Below are 17,557 nucleotides of genomic sequence, written 5' to 3' on the forward strand. Positions count from 1 at the left end.
AGAAAGGAATGGAGGGGCGGCCAGAAAAAGAAGAAAAACTCACTCTTTTCCTCCCATACCAGAAATCATGTATTCATTTTTTTATTATTATTAGTTTCTCAATAAACATACAACGCTAGGTTCTTTTTCTTAGTTAGGACAAAGAAACTTTCAGATTTTATATATAGACATAAATCAAATGAAAATAATAAGTGTAAATTAATGCTAACTCAATCTTTATATTAAAATAAACTTTTATACAACCTATAAGACCTTAAAATGTTTTGATCCGTAATCAAAGAGATTTTTATTGTTTTATGCTCCACAAAAAAGCAAATATATTTTAAATGAAAGCTTATAGTACACTTTCATTCCATTCGATCAAAATAAATATATTGTGCAAATTTCATTCAACTCTTTTTTGAAAAAAAAAATCTTTAATTTCTCTTTTTACTTCACATAAATAGATAGACAATCCATTTGTCCAAAACACTTTTAAGGTCTTTTGGGTTGTTTAAAAGTTTATTTTAATATAAAGATTGAATTAGATGCTGGTGATGCAACAATGATTAAAATATTGCATGACAGGATAAGTTAACAACCATCCATAAAAAAATTTACAAGACTTGGCAGGTTAGAAAACATTTTCAATAAATAAACTAAATTTATATAAATTGACACGAAATATTACAAGTTAATTAATTTTAAAAAAAAAATATTTTACACTAAATAAACATTAAAAAAATAAGAAAAAGATTTAATAAAATACTTTGTAAAACAAACGCCAATAAACCAAAATTATTTCTTGGGAAAATATAGAACAGAACCGTTTGATGGTTTAATGATCGCAACTACACGGCCACCGAGTAAAGCACCAAGACTTCGACGTCTACAAAACACTGAAACAGTGAAGCACAAATGTCATCCTTCGGACCTCACTACTAATTTACAAATCCTCATCCCACGAATGTAACACTCTATCACTGCTCAAATTTAACCAGAGGCAATGCAGCAATTTCTACTATTAGATCAGACAAACGCTTGGCACGCTGAACCTGAAAAACTTTACACTCATCTGACAAGCATCAAGTATGCACTGTCAACTTTACGAACTTTCTTGAGCATTAGGTTACAGCTTATACTAGGTTTTTTGAAATTTTCGAGGGGAAAAAACAAAAGGAACATCAAAGGGAACTAATCACTGTAACTACATTGTGTGAAGGTTATCACTGTAATTTACCTATACATCATTCTGTCACGTCCGCAAAGCCTAAAAAACAATTACAACTAGAACTCACTTGAAAGGTCTCGTCAAGCTCAATTCCTTTTTCCAGAGCACAAATGCTTCCAATGATTTGAGAGCCTATAAATCTCCACTGACTAGGTTAAAGAATCACCTTTAGCTATATCATCACCTAGCTAGAACTTCTCATGAGGAATGCTATAATACACCCCAACACTGCACCCGCAACAACCTGCAACAGAAAAGAAGAATAAGTCAAGATGGACTGGTTCCAATAGAATAAACATGCAAGAAGGGACAATGAAGATCATTCTACAAGCAAAACCAAGTCATTTGTTTCTCTATGTAGGACATGATTGCTAAAATGGTTAGGTGCATTTGATGACTACATAGATACTGGAAGAGATGGCATCGAGACCATTAAACGCAGCATGCCCATTAGAAGTTCATCATTGCTTGCTCACACAAAAACAATCCTTTACAGTACAAGTCTCAATTCAGTTATTGAAGGAAAGATTTTGACCGCTAAAACAAAACCATTTAGTCATCCTGCGCACAATGAAAAATCAATGGCAACCATCACTTCATATGCATACATGCAGATCAACAACAGACCTGGAGTGGAGTGTGACCAAGTGAATCCCGTAGGGGTCTAACATTGGAGACAGGGTGTTCAGGAGGTAGCTCACAGACAATTTGATTTAGTAACTGCAATAAATGAACCATACAAATTAGAATAGAAAACATAATGGTTGTTATTGCATAGCACAAGTGCAAACCAAAATCATAGAGATAGAGATCACAACAATAAAACAAGCCAAACCATCTTTTATTTGTTATTGCATCTGTGCACGATACAAACATTTTCTAAAATCAAAAGGCTAATAATGTAATTATTTATTTGATATTGCATCAACTTTTATGTAAATTCTAGACATTTAAAATTATCAAATTATCTACAATTTACTCTAATTTTAAAACTTGAGAAATCCTAATTTCTTTCTTATTGTTGCGTCAGGTTCAACCATTCCTTTATCAAAATAAAAGTGATATCAAGCTTCTTATAACAAATGCGTGTTCTGGTTTCGTTGTTCTATGTGAGCAGATTGTCCAATTTGATAGTGAAAAGCAAGTGACAAAAAAGACTTCTTGAGCAGTAACTTATGGAAAAAAGGCACTCAAGATCACATCACTTTGATTTAAAAAAAAAAAAAATACAACTATGAAAAATAACATACAGAATTGTTAAGTACTAGCTAAACGGACCTAACTAATCAAAACCAAATCGAATAAAATTTTGAACCTAACTAGGGAATATTATAAAAATAAAAAGAAAAATAAAGTAAATTCCTAAAAAACAACTTCTAGACCTGATTTGAGCATGATCCAAACCTCAACTAGCCATACTGAATAAGTATTATGTGAATTCTAGCAAGGAAAAGCATGTTGAAGGCAAAAGAAGAAAGATGAACAGTGGGAATAAATAATGCTTATTAGGAATTTTAATGCTATATGATCATTCCAGATTCCTAGTATCATGTATGATTGTTAATATTATTACTTAGTAGTTAAATTATGAATCTAGTTTATTTCTTATTTATTATGTTTCCTTTTCCTATTTTTATTTGGTTTGGTGCCTTATACATGCACCCTACCTAGGCATTCAGTTGACCTTGTGAATAATTATAATCAGATATTGGCTTTTTCTCAAAGAAATGGTTCTCTTGGTTTGTGTTCTTGTGGAACCCCACATCATACGCTTAGTACAAGTTTCAAAACCAGAAGCACAACCAATTAGAATGACATTTAGGACCCACAGATAGCAGCCATATAAGATAAGTCCTATTAAGCTGGAAATATAAGTTTATTATTGTTTCTAGAGTGCTATAGAGGATTCTTAATATGCTCCATAAAGTTTGCCAGATTCCCCAGTGATTTTGATTAATGCAGTAGAACTCACATGTACACAACAAAATATATTGACAGCAACAAACAGCTTTACCTCAGCTTGGCGACCAGCATGAAGTCTAACACCAGTTGCATCATACATAACCTGAGAAAAAAGATTATTTAATCCGATAATGTTGACTCTAAATTAATTTATGGATACTGCCCAGTGGCATGAATGAAGCAGAGAATTCTCTTCAAAGTAAGAATGTACTTAGAAAAAAAGTGCATGAGAGTAAAATGAAGGCAAAAATTCAGTCTGGCTTGATAACTTCCAAAGGCATAAATAACCTTAAAACCTAACATATATGCCTAATTCATCTTTACAAACATTTCTCATGCATGAAGTTTTCAACAGTAATCGTGACCTTAAGCAAGATCGCATGTCAACCAAAAAGAATGTACAAGACCTGTTTACAAAATACATACAACGCATGCCAAGACCAATGCAACAGCAAATGCTGGTGCTCCAGTTCCTTCTTGCAGACCAATAGCGGTTGCTAGAGCAGTCACGGTTGCTGAATGGGATGAGGGCATTCCACCTGACCCAAGCATCCTTCTAGCATCCCATCTCTTCTCCTTGAACCTGCACAACAATGATGATATATTGGGGGGGATAAATGGTACAGAAATGAGCAAGCTTGTCTACAATTTTGCAAAAGATTGTTTCGAGGACACATAGAAATGGAGTCAATCATGACAAATATATTCATGGAAAAACAAAAATAAGCTCTGTGCACATAAGTCGCACAATAGTGCTCGCAATTTGTCAATTACTTGATTACAGAAAAGACATAATAAAATTATTAATTTTTGTGAATGAGAACTTTTTCAGGTATGAATTTGGTATTTTCAGTTTCACTTGCATTAAACAAAGATTTGTAGTTTTCATTCAATTGTCTCTTCTTCAGTTCATTAACTAAGGAAATAATAAACACAATTTATTACAGTGAAATAATTCCGAGCAAGGCCTGTTTTGTGCGAGACAAATTAGACCAGTTTCAGAAATAAAAGGAAAAAAAAAAACTGCTGGAATGAATTATTTCCCTCTATTCCATATTCTTTGCAACACTTTCGTTCTTACCACTTAACCGAAAGCAATGTATGGACTCGACACCACATATAACTAAGAACCCATTAAGCCCTACCACCGAAAAAACAAACAAGAAACGTAAACTATGTGTATAAAATAAAAGGATATATATTTATGCTATGAAGAGAGAGTGGGAGAGATTACCACGTGGTGAAAAGCTTGAGGAACTGGGCAAGTGAAAAGGCAAGGAAGGCGGACAGGAGAGGAATGTTGGAGGGGAGACTAGCGGGTGGAGATGTTGCTGATCGATATCTGGACGATGCATCAGCAGCTGTCATCACTTCGTCCATTGAAACTCTAAAATCAAAATATATGAACCGAGCCGACAGTGATACAGAAATTAGAAATTTTGGAATAAACTATAAAGATTGCGTTGCTGTTAGGCAAGTGGGTCTGGTGGGTGAGATTTGGATTTTGATTCTGATCGTCTTCTCTGTATTTGTGCTCTCTCCGTCCTCAGCAAGTAACCATCCCGAATAGAAAACAACCCCCCGGAACCCTGAAAAGAAATTAAAAATAAAAAAAACAGCTGCCCTAGGGTTCATTCTTATTGAACCCAGCCCGGGGCTTGACCCGGTTAAAGGGCTAGGTCACATGGATCAATATAAAAAAAATTAAAAAATATATATATTTAAAATTTTAATATTTTATATAAAAAAATTCATGTAAATATCAACTCGAAAAAATTAAAAATATATATTTAAAGTTTTAATATTTTATATGAAAAAATCCATGTAAATATAGACTATACATATTGTAAATAATAAAGTTTAAAAGAATATTTAAAAAAAAAATTATTCCGCATTAAAAATATATTATGTTAAGCTTTTAAGTTAAAGTATTTAAAACCAAAAAGTTTTTTATTCCACATTGAAAAAAAGCATAATTTTTTTTCTTGAAAACATAAAATATATATACTAATGGATTTCAAATCCCACATTGAAAAAACATATATTTTTTTACTTGGAAACATAGAATATATATATACGAAAGGGTTTTAAATCCCACATTGAAAAGATATCATGTTATCCCTTTAAGTTGAAGTAGTTAAATCAGAAAGCTTTTTATCCCATATTGAAAAAACATAACTTTTTTCTTAGGAACACAGAGTATATACACTAATAGATTTCAAATCCCATATTGAAAAAACATAACTTTTTTTTTAGAAACATATAATATATATACAAAAGGGCTTCAAATCTCATATTAAAAAGATATTATATTATTCATTTAAGTTGAAATATTTAAACCAAAAGGTTTTTTTATCACACATTGAAAAAATATAATTTTTTTCTTGAGAATATAGAGTATATATATATTAATGGGTTTCAAATCCCACATTGAAAAAATATAACTTTTTTTTATAGGAATATAGAGTATATAAATGAAAGAGCTTTAAATCCCACATTAAAAGATACTATATTATCCATTTAAGTTGAAGTATTTAAACAAAAAAAATTTTTATTTCACAATTGAAAAAATATAACTTTTTTTCTTGGAAACATAAAGTATATATACTAATGGGTTTCGAATTTCACATTTGAAAAAAAAAAAAACTGGGTCTCATGCAGGTTCGTTTGGGTTATAGTTTGACTCGTCGGGTTGACTGAATTTTTCCGGGTTGTTGCCCCCGTCGATTTTTTTATTAAACCTGGACCTGTCTAACCACCGGGTTGATTAGGTCCCGAGTTGACCCAATATGCCACGCCGGGTTTAATAACTAGGCTAGGGTTAATAATTTTGAACATGCTTGTAACCATATTTTAAAAAAAATAATTTAAAATTAAAAAAAATCATATATTTTTAGATCATTTTAATGTACTAATATAAAAAAAAAAATTAAAAATTTTATTTTAATGTATTTTTAAGTAAAATATACTTTAAACCATCATTGCTACTATAATCCCAAATTAAATCTTAATTTAATAATGCATTAATCTATCAAAATATCAATTTGGGTAATTGGTCTCTCACAAAACAAGCCTCGCTCGGAATGACACAAATGATAGACCCAGCTTACGAGTCTAGTACAGACCTAGGGTAAGGGAAAATTAATGAAAAATATAAAGGGGTTTAGGCCCAGCTGAGAAAAATAAAAATTAAAAGGTATTTACTGTTCACCAATATAGATTACTGAATTAAAGTAGTGTAAAGATAATTTTTTTCCTTGGCAAAAATACTGATTAAATATGTAATTAGAGGTAAAGATATCTTTTTCATGAAATATATTCAGCATTGAATATTTGACTGAAGGCAAAATGATACGTGAATTTCTTTTTGCTACAGTATAAATATTATTTTGCTCTTAGGAGCACAAAAAAAAAATATTCTTAAGCAAGGGGCTCTCCTGTATTTTTAGATAAAAAGGGAACAATAAGATACGGTCATACTCTTTGGAAATATATATATATATATATATATATATATATATATATATATATATAGAGGTTCGCTCGTCTTTTCATTTTATTAAAATAGTTAAATGGCATAATTACTCTTGGTATTCAAAATCCAAAGGCTGGGTATTTTGGTCTTTTTAGATTGATTTTTTTTTTTTGTTATTCTTGAATTTTTAAAAAGCAATGTGACGCGTGCTTACAGGGGAGATCTGGTTGGGCTACACTAGAGTTTTGTTTTTTTTTTTTTTTCTCTCTCTCTCATTCCCTAGAAAATAACACTTGAACTTCAAAAAAAACCATTGTGTCCTCTTGTCTATATTCTTATCAATTTTAGTCTTTCTTCTTTTAATTATTATTTATTTGGCTTTTAAACCTTTTTAAAGTTTGGATTTTTTTTAATTTTATTCTTGGAAATTTTATTCAAAATGATTTTTTTATATGGTTTAGTCACTCTATTTTTAATTGCTCTATTTATGTGCTTTATGCTTTTCTTGATTATTTTTTTCTTGTAATTTCATCCTTTTTTATTTTATTGCATTTGTTTTTTAATTCATTTCCATCCCCATTCTTTTGATTCCTATATTCTTATCCTCTTCTTGATTATTATTTTCAATTTTGTTCCTTAATATTTAATTTCATTTGGTTTTTTAGCTAGTTTTGGTTCTCATTCTTTTAATAGCTTTTTTTTTATCCTTTTCTTAGTTTTTTTTTGTTTTACAATTAGCCCCTAATTATCTTCTTTCATTTTTTGTAGCATTTTGTCTATATTGTTTGGGTTTTAAATTGTTTTACGGTTTAATATTTTACTTTGTTATGTTTTTTTTTTTTTTGTAGTTGCCTTTCAACAAGACAATCTTTTATTAAAAATTAAAAATTATTTAAAAAAAAAATTCATCATTTTTCATTTGGTTATTAAGCCCTTGGCCTCATCGTTTGTTGCGCTTTTCTTTTTGTTGAGTTATCATAGTCTTATGTTCCGAGTAATAGGTAAGTCAAGTTAACCATGCTTGCCTTAAATTTTTTTTCGTTATTGTTTTTATTAAATTTATTTTGTTTTTTTAAATTTTATACTTTGGCATTAAATTATTGGCTCTTAGGCTATGTGATTTTTTTCACTTTCCTTTCTTTTGGGTTTATATTAGGTGTGTGTTAATTAAGTTAATTCGAGTTAGCTTACATTTTTTTACTCAATATTTTTTTTATTTAACTTCAATCTTTTTTGCTAGGTCCTTCTTTTAGAAGTCTAATCTTGTTTTATTCTGATTTCATGTCATGAGTGGTGAGTTAGTCGAGCTAACCTAAGTTGACTCAGTTTTTTTTTTCTCAATTTTCTTATGATTTTATTTTTTTTTTCAATTTCATCATTTTATATAAATTTATTTGCCCTTAAGTTTTGTCATTTTTTTTGCTTCTCTTTCTATTTTGTTATTTCAAAAATAGGTTGGTCAAGCTAATTTGAGTCAACTTGTGTTTTTGTTTACAATATTTTCTTATTTAGCTTGGATTTTTTTTTTGTTGTGTTTTTTTTTTTAAAGTCCATTTTTTTTTTATCTTAGTATTCACCATCTATAATCCTTATAAAAATAAATTTCATTTCGCAATTAAAAATAAATTTGTTATTGCATGTTAAAAATTTACTTGAATTGAATCTCACCCAACCCGTAAACAACATGTTAGCTTAAACAACATATTTTAAAATACATTCATAATATTAACATATTTTTTTATATTCAAAATTAACTTAAAATTATATCCATGGCTGATAAAACTAATATTTACTAACTAATCTACGATAAGATGAACCCTTATATATATAAAGAGGCAATGTTCACGGGCCTAACGCCTAACACGTCTAGGCTTGAAAGCTCAGACCCATGTCTTAGGTTTTTTTCGCTCCTATATTTTTTTTAAATGTGGGCGATAAATCGCTTGCATTGGCAGACGATCGGTCTTTCAATTCCATATGGTTAATGAAAAATTGGAGTTCATGTTTTTTACCCTAAAAAATCTAATTTTAACTTGAAATTTCCATATAAACCTTAAAAAGCTCACAAACAACCTTAAAATAATTTTAAAAAAAAACTGAAAACCATTTAAGTCCCTGTTTGTTTGCTGGAAAGTAGTTTTTTTTTTTAAAGTGAATTTCAGGAAAAGTGAATTTCGGGAAAGTATTTTTCGATGTTTAGTAGTGTAATAGAAAATAAGTTGGAAAACACTTTCCAGTGTTTGGTTATGTAATGAAAAATGAGTTGGAAAAATAACTTATTAATATTTTATTTTTCTCAAGTTTATTAAAATAATGAGGAACAAATCTTACAAATTAAAAAATTAAATGAGAATGAAATTAAAAAAATATATAATTTCATAAATTATCTCAAATAAAATAAATAATAATCAAAATAATAGAGATCAAATCTAAAAAGTTAAAAAAAAATGAAAGATGAAGAAATTAAAATAATAATAATTAACATTGTATAAATTATTTCAAATAAAATAAGTAACAATAAAAAATGATGACCAAATTTGATAGATAAAAAATTTCAATAAAAAAATGATAAGGTAAAAGGAAATAGCAGTTATAAAAATAAGAACCAAAGTTAATATAAAAATAAAATTTTAAGAGATGAAATTGAAAAATAAATATTCAAAACAAAATATATATAGCAATCAAAAGTTTGAGGATCAAATTTGATATAATAAACAAATAATGATATTTTTAAATTTTTCACAACTTCCGGAAAGTGTTTTCCCCCTAAATTTTTCAGGAAAATACTTTCTTGAAAACCAAGCCAAATTTTCCTTTTACTGGAAAGTGTTTTCCATTGACCACCTTTTCTAATGGCAAACAAATACAAGAAAGTTTGGAAAGTGATTTTCCGGAAAACAAACACAACTAAAGGGGAAACACTTTCCTGAAAATCAAGCCAAATTTTTCTTTGATTGAAATTGACCGGGAAATGTTTTTCATTGACCGGAAAGTGTTTTTTGTTGACCAACTTTTCTAATTACAAACAAACACAAGAAAGTTTGGAAAATGGTTTTCCGAAAACTACTTTCCGGAAAACAAACATGGCCTGAATCAAAATAAACTAAATAAAACTTGATATGTTTTTCTTGATCATGTTTAGAGAGAAAAACCACTTTCAATAAACTCTTGATAATAGGAATTCATTAACACAGATCTTGTTTTTATGTGTGGCTGAAATGTGGTATTATCTCTGCTATTTGTTACTTACTAGCAAGTTTCTCCTCTTTTAAATTTAGGAATTGAAAATCAATAAAATAAACTTTTGGTCAAAAATAAAAATTCTAAAAAGTTTAAGAGTAGCCATGCTGATTTTCTCAGTGTTTTACAATGTTGTTCTTTATTTTTTTAAATTATTTTTTCATTACAATTTAAAATTTTATCTTATGAAATTGGACCACAAGAAAGAAATTAAAAAAATAAAAATAAATGAGCAGCTTTATAGCATGTATGTGGTGTTTGATCATGATTTCGGTGGAGTGGAAAGAATAAAAATTTCTTGTTCTCTTATGGTTCAAAAGCTTTAGAGTCACTACCTGCTATTTTGATCACTAGAAAATTTAACTGCTGTTTTAAATCTAAATAAAAGGACTAACTGTATATAGAGAGAACATTATCACATTGAGTACACTCTATTTAAGGTAAGTTGTATTCATCATTTGTCTAATTATTAATAAGGTTTTATTGTATTTTTATAACCATTAATTTGTCTATTAAAAAAACAGGTCCACACCAATAGAATGAATTATGGCTTTACAAGTGAAGCCCAAGTCAAAATATGTTTTTTTCTACGTTTTATATATAAGTTTATAATTATTGATATTAAAAATAAATAATTTTTTTGTTTTTTTTTTAAATATAGGCCAAGTCCACATGGTTTTAATAAATTTGTTATTAAATTCATGATGCATGCAAAATATAAAAATATATTTATTTATTTATATTTTTTTGGTGTAAATCATGCAAAATTCTTTTGTATTTTTCTTTCTTTAAAAATGCAGACATGATTTTTTTATTTTTTGAGAAAATTGACTATATACAATTTTAAACATAAATGTATTTTTTAAAACAAGGATTTTTTTTTTCTAATATATTTTAAAAAAAAAAAAAAAAAATAATTTATTTAATATTAAAAAAGTACCTTGTGTACAATCCCAAATATAAAATACAAAAAGATAAAATAATTTAAGAAACCTAAAAATAATTACAAAATTGTCTTTAAAAATATGAAATTTAATTAAAATTTAGCTGAGGCTATGTTTTGTAAAATTAGAAAAAATATAAAGCCAAAAAAAATATTAAAATATGTTTGCTAAATATACTCTTAGCTAAAAAAACATATGGTTGAGGTTTGTTTTAAAAACATGTTTGTCAAACACAATTTAAGAGCAAAAAAAATACAATTTTTCTTTAATAAATTTTTGTTTTTGTTAAAAATAACATTAATCTTAAAAGAGTCATGTGGATTGGGCTTTCCAACCTGGCCCAAGGCTGCTAAAACCCAAGCTCTTATAAAGTATTCATGAGCCCCCTATTATCTTTCAACCCCAAACCCATTTAAAGACCCAAGCATTAGTTTCAGCCCACATGAATTTGGTTGAAAAATAAATGGACTTCTAAGAAAAAGAAAACACAAACTAGATTTCCATTTTAAAACCAATAAGGCTCGTTCCATAAACAGAGTTAAAACTAAAAAAAATCCAGAAGTAATAATCATTTAAGCTATGAAATTTTGGCTACATAAATTTAAATAGTTCTAAAGTTGAGTGCCCCTTTTGTTTTTGGAAGATCAGAACCACAACATCAAAGGACATGCTCCATGTTCTTCAAAACACATTGCATAATCCCATAATCCATTTTTTTTAAAGACCCGAACACATTCCATGCCAAACACTCATCATGGAAGTAAGTTCATCGTGCACTCTATCATTTCATGAATCATATGAGTGTACTCCCTAAACAAAAGTTATAAACCAGAAAATGATGGACTTTCACAAAATGAAGAGCAAAAAAGAGACTGCCATGTTGAATACATAGAAAAACAATTGGACCTTGAAACTTGATTTATAACAAATCTATAAGGAAAAAAAGATTTTATGTTCAACTGACCTAAACAAACATTCCTATGAACCTATCCTGAATCAAGCATGGCATGTTTCAAATCATTTCCAAATGAAAGCAAGGAAATCAAAACAAATCGATGCAACCATTCTGAGAAGATTATAACATCCTGATTGTATCGAATTTAGAACAAGAAAATTTTCCATCATAGAGTACCTAGAACTAGCATGAACATGAGTATAGAACCTTCAAAATGACGGAAAAGACTTGACTTTGATTATTCCAACTGTTGTTCTGAGAATTAGATTTTAGTTCCTCCATGTATCTTGAATATCAACTAGAGAGAAAAAGACCCGAAAAGGAGGATGGTGCTTTGGCTAGTATAAGCTGGTGGGTGAACTTTGTTTTCTCTTTGAAAATGCAAATCCCTCTTATTTCTTTTTCTATTTGCTCTGATTTTGTTCACCTCTTGAAGGATCCAAATCTAGTTTGTATGTGTTTTGTATGTTTTAAAGGGGATTCGGCAAGATGAGAATAGGTTTTTGTGCCCCCTCCCTTCAACTCAACCTATTTTTTTTTTTTTGGAAGTTTCTTCAATTCTACCCCTAACTATTTTCAATTGGATCCTCTGCTTTTTGCATCTTATTCACAATGATCCATGGTTTTAGGATTTTCCAATTCAATTCTTAATTAACATTCAAACTTTAAATTTCTTTCAATTAAGCTCTTGATTGCATCAATTAGGTTATCCAAAGTTTCATTCGGGTCCCTGATCTTTGAATTATCACAAATTGACTTGAATTAGGCCTTTAGAGTTAATTTTTCTTCAATTAAATCCTTAATTAAATTAGTTAAACCCTTTTAAAAGTTTAATTAAGCCTCAAAACTTAATTAATTCTTCTATTTTTCTCCAAATTAATTTTCAAACTTAATTTTGCTTCAATTAAATTAATTAAACCCATTAAAAGTTTAATTATGTCCTTGAACTTAATTAGTTTTTCCAGATTTGGTCAAATTGATTTCCAAACTTCATTTTGCTTCAATTAGTCTTTTTGCAACATATTTTGTCAGCAATATTCCAATCTGACCATCCTTCTAGTGTTTTGACTTGTTGTAGCTGAAAAGCTCATCAGTTTAAGTTCTAAAAATATTATTGGATTTTGAATTTATGATTTTTTTTTTTAATTTTTGAATATTTCATAAAAAGAAAAATATTTTTTACATAAAAAAATTTTAGAAACCTAAAATTTGGTTATGATAGTTGTCTAATCTTACAGTACTTTAGATAGTAAGTTTGTAAAGAAAAGAAAAAGATATGAAAACCTTACTCTGTTGGGAGAGAAATCCATTGAGGAGTTTTGATATTAACAAATCAAATGATGGTTATTCTCATGCATAGATTTCAAATTAGACTAGATATAAACAAAACATGAATACAAATATGTTGGAAATCATGCAAGGATCAACAATCTAGCATTTATGCACTTTGATTATCACTTAAAAACCATGATTTTGTCAAAATAGATTTCGATTTTAAAACCCATTGAAAATAATGCAAATAAACTCTAAATTATTGGCTAATAAAGTCACCCGAAGGATTCTGTGAAAATAATTGGACCAAAATTAGTTCAAGTCATTGGGTTAAGGTAATATTTTTTCTAAGAATACTACTGAAGAATCCAGAAAATGCCTAGATATAGAACCAACCATTGTCAAATCCAGAATTGACAATTTAGGCCTCTAAAACATGTTTACTTAGTTCTAACAAATCACATTACCATAACCAAGTATATTGGAATCAAAAGAAACAACAAACAACATCAAATTATCCAGATCATATAGGATGTTCTAAATTCAAAAACTATAAACTTAAAACAACCTACACGTTCATGCTGTAATATGGATTCAAAATTGATTTTTCAATGCTTATTTTGGTCATGAATAGACCTAGCAAATCCAAGATAAACATCATTGATTACTACAACATTGTTTTATAAAAAATCTTCCAATTGCTTTTAATTACACCTATAATTGCTTCTCAAACTCTTAATTTTATATAATTTCACCCATGTCAAACTCAATCATCAGTTTCAAAGTTTAGTGTCATTTTCATCTTGGTCCTTGGTTTTTGATTTGTGCACTTGGACCCTTAATTGAACATCAAACTTTTAATTTTCTTCAATTTGACCTTTGATTTGGTTAGTTTCAGCTCCTACAATCATACATCTTTTTCAGTTTGGTCCTTAGTTTTGGATTTTTCCAATCAAGTCCCTAATTGCCTATTAAACTTTAATATTTATGCAATTAAGCCTTGATCTGACTTAATTAACTCTTGAAAATTGCAAATTGACCTCCAAACTTTAATTTCTTTTAGGTAAAGCCTAAATTGACTACAAATATTAATTTTTCTTGCAATTAGGTCCTTAATAAAATTAATTAAGCCTTTCAAAATGCTCATTGAATCCTTACCTATTCAAATTTGTATTTCTTTACCCCAAATAAAACTATTTTCACCATACGAGTCCTTTGTCAATCAGAATTGGGTTGCCTTTTTTTTTTTTTTCTAATTTTATATATTTTGGTTTTTCAATTTTTTCATTTGTCATTTTGGTCTTTCATCATCAACTTGAGCAATCTTCTAGGTTTTTTTCATGTATATCTTGTTGTGTTTTTGGATTTCTCCTTCTTTTTTTTTTTTGTTTGTGGGGTCGAAAGTGGATAACAACACGTACCTCCACTTCTTTATTAATAAAATCCTAACTTCTTAATTATGATCACAACTATTATTGTAATATCATCATAATCATTGTCATCATAATCACCAATTTTATTATTATATCTTAAGCACCACCTCTAGTTTAATAATAGCATTATCATCTTTAAATCCACAGCTAATATGAGCTTTATGGACTTCAAAATCATATGTAAGATTTTTTTTTTAATCACTATTGCCTCTATTATATCATCACCGCTAAAATAACAATCATTGTTAATTTGGTATTACTACAATTATTATCATCATTACTACAATTTATATAGGATTAAGATTACTTGTGTAATTAGGACTTAAACTTTGCAACAATATAAATAGGGTCATATACTACTATAAACGATGGTCAACCCCACATATTCAATTAAACCATTTAACTTTTGTTTTTCTTCCCAAAAGTATCTATTTACAACTTTTTTTTGATGTTTTATTTTAATTTTTTTTCCTCTTTAGTTTTTCTACACTTTGATTTCCTATAAACCTATCATCTCTCATAACTTCTATGTTTTATTTACGCGATAATGCTTTTAAAACAGGTTACCCTTAGTGAGAGTTTGAGACTTAAAGTCCTCACTTTATTTGATTGAAAGTAGATGTCTTCTCATCATTGGTTAAAGCTTAAAAAATCTAATTGAAAACATATAAATTGGTATGCCTAGTAAAACCAAGCTTAAACATTTGCTCTAAAACCCATAAAAAACATGGATTCAAAGAAAAATACAGGTAAACTCATCCATGTTGCATTGGATAAACATTCAATACAAGCCAAGGAGAGATGCCAACTTTATGGCTAAGAAGAGCTTGAAAATTCATTATATTTTTAGATTTTGATTGATCAACCAGTGGTAGGTAAAAAAACCCCTAGTGGATAGAGTATCTCCTATGATGGTTGAATTTTCATCCTCCTCAAGTTTTAAGCCTTCTAGTTATTTTGTCTTTTTCTCGATTTCCCTTGCTCTAATGGTGCTTTTGGTTGGTTTTCAAGTTGTTTCTCACTTCTTAAATCCACGATACTGACATTTATCTTGGATTGATCATAACTTAGGAAGCTTTTCAAACCCTTATACTTCCAATCTATCCATTAAACTATCCAATTGGCTCACTAATTCTCAAAATCCTTCATTATTGTCCTTGCTTCCTATTGAAATTGTAAATAATTAGTAACCAAAGATTTAACTATATATTCTATAGACATACCTTGGGTTTGAGGGATGGATATTTGGATGTAATTTATTAAAACATGATAGACAATTAAAGTTAGTATTAGATGTAACTTGTTGATGATTTCTTGTATAACTAAAATGAAGATGATCCTCCATCCCAAATTATAGGTATTATAAAAAGGATAATGATTTTGTCTTCGTAACATTTGATGCCCTTGAAACCCTTCTAAAACATTAGCTTTCTCTAAGTTATCATTTTGCTAATATGGATATATGTAAGTTGGATGACTTATAGTAGAGTAAACTTCACACATCTTTAATTATTAAGAGGATTTAGTTAAATATTAGAATCCACACCTACCTTTTTCTTGGTGGTAATTTTAATCAATTGCAAAACTATAGTTATACATTATATTAGCTATCAAAGTCTTTGTTATTGGAGGTGTTTTATCGAATACATCCCCTCTATTTACAACATTTATCATGCTCCTTTACACTAATTTGATGATAAGGGCAAGATACACATAACTTCTTATCACTCCTAATACCCATTCAAAATCTCTCAATTATATTTTTGAATGCCATATATATCTTTTCTAATGTTGGTGGTTGTGGATGTAGGAAAATACTTCTCAAGAAAAAGTTATAATGCAAGATGATAGATAATAAAACTACTTTTTTATGTTATCCATTAAGGAGAATGGAAAAACTCTCAGCTTTCTTGATCTTTAAAGATTCCATTTGGTTTCATGCTCAAACATACTACATAAAAATCCTTAAGATGCTTGTCTAGATTACCATGGAAAATTTGTAAGAGATGAATCATTCTTGATTTAAGTTCAAAACCAACTTTAAGTTGAGGGTAGAGAGGTTGATGGTCGAGATTTGGTGTTGCCAACTCCTTGAGAGTTTGGTTTCTTATTGTCATTTATTCATCTTCTTACTCAATTAATGGACTAGGTAAAGGATAGTACCCAATGCTTGGTTGAATTCAGATGGTGTAGGTGGAAAAATGCATATTTCTCATTTAATATTCGAGTATATAATATGAATTGTAAGATTATTTTGAGTAGTTGATCTATATCTTCTCTAATAAGTTTAGACATTCATAGAATACTGAAGCAAAAAACCAAAAACCTAATTAAGATAAATAGAAAACTAGACAAATAACAAATATCAAAATAATTTGGGAAAATAATCTCAGTGACATGATGCCAAAATTGACATTCTAAAAAGAATATAAATTAAATTATTGTACTAAATAATATCGTTGTTAAGTATGGTAGTAAGCCAAGGTTATTCGAATAAAAGATTTGTTTCTGGTTAACAAGTTATTGCCTCAAAACATAAGAAAAAAAAATCTAATATGATTACTAAAAAAAATAAAACTAAAAAACCTATCTAGACTTAATAAAATTGACTAAAACTTTGCAAACAAACTAAAAAACACTTCTATCTTTACTCACATATAAAAAGGGGCAATTTAGTAGGAAAAAAAAATAAATATCTAGAAACCTAAAACTTTTAGACGCAAGTTTTTAATAAAGTTTAAAACTTGATGAGAAATATGGTTAAGGCATCATTCTCCACTTCTAAAAATGAAATATAGCTAAAAATAAAAACTATTCATTCACTTTAATTTGTATTTAGCAACTCTAAAACAATCAAAATTTGGATTATCTTGATCATTCCTTACTTTGTTGTCAAGTAAAATAAACTTCATACTTGACCTTTTCTCATTAAACAACCTAGAACAAGCTCTCTAAATTCAATTTAAAAAAAGCAATAAGTCAAGAAAGATATAGGTTGAATCAAGAAGAAAACACACAAACTTGGTTTATTAGTCTTGGGTTATATTCTACAAATAATTAATTGAA

The 17,557-nt window shown here is 28.6% G+C and overlaps 1 protein-coding gene across 1 annotated transcript; it reads right to left on the reverse strand.

Moving 5' to 3' along the window:
• Positions 1–797: 797 nt before the first annotated feature.
• Positions 798–4,772, reverse strand: LOC118035374 (uncharacterized). The gene is made up of 5 exons (XM_035040928.2): positions 4,407–4,772; positions 3,599–3,755; positions 3,225–3,275; positions 1,838–1,930; positions 798–1,454 (listed from the first exon to the last, which is right to left on the reverse strand). Exons 1-5 carry the CDS (start codon positions 4,550–4,552, stop codon positions 1,395–1,397), a joined length of 507 nt encoding a protein of 168 aa, XP_034896819.1. The 5' UTR covers positions 4,553–4,772; the 3' UTR covers positions 798–1,394.
• Positions 4,773–17,557: the final 12,785 nt, after the last annotated feature.

The sequence above is a fragment of the Populus alba genome, chromosome 11 (genome assembly GCF_005239225.2).
Source record: "Populus alba chromosome 11, ASM523922v2, whole genome shotgun sequence".
In the NCBI taxonomy this organism is placed as follows: domain Eukaryota; kingdom Viridiplantae; phylum Streptophyta; class Magnoliopsida; order Malpighiales; family Salicaceae; genus Populus; species Populus alba.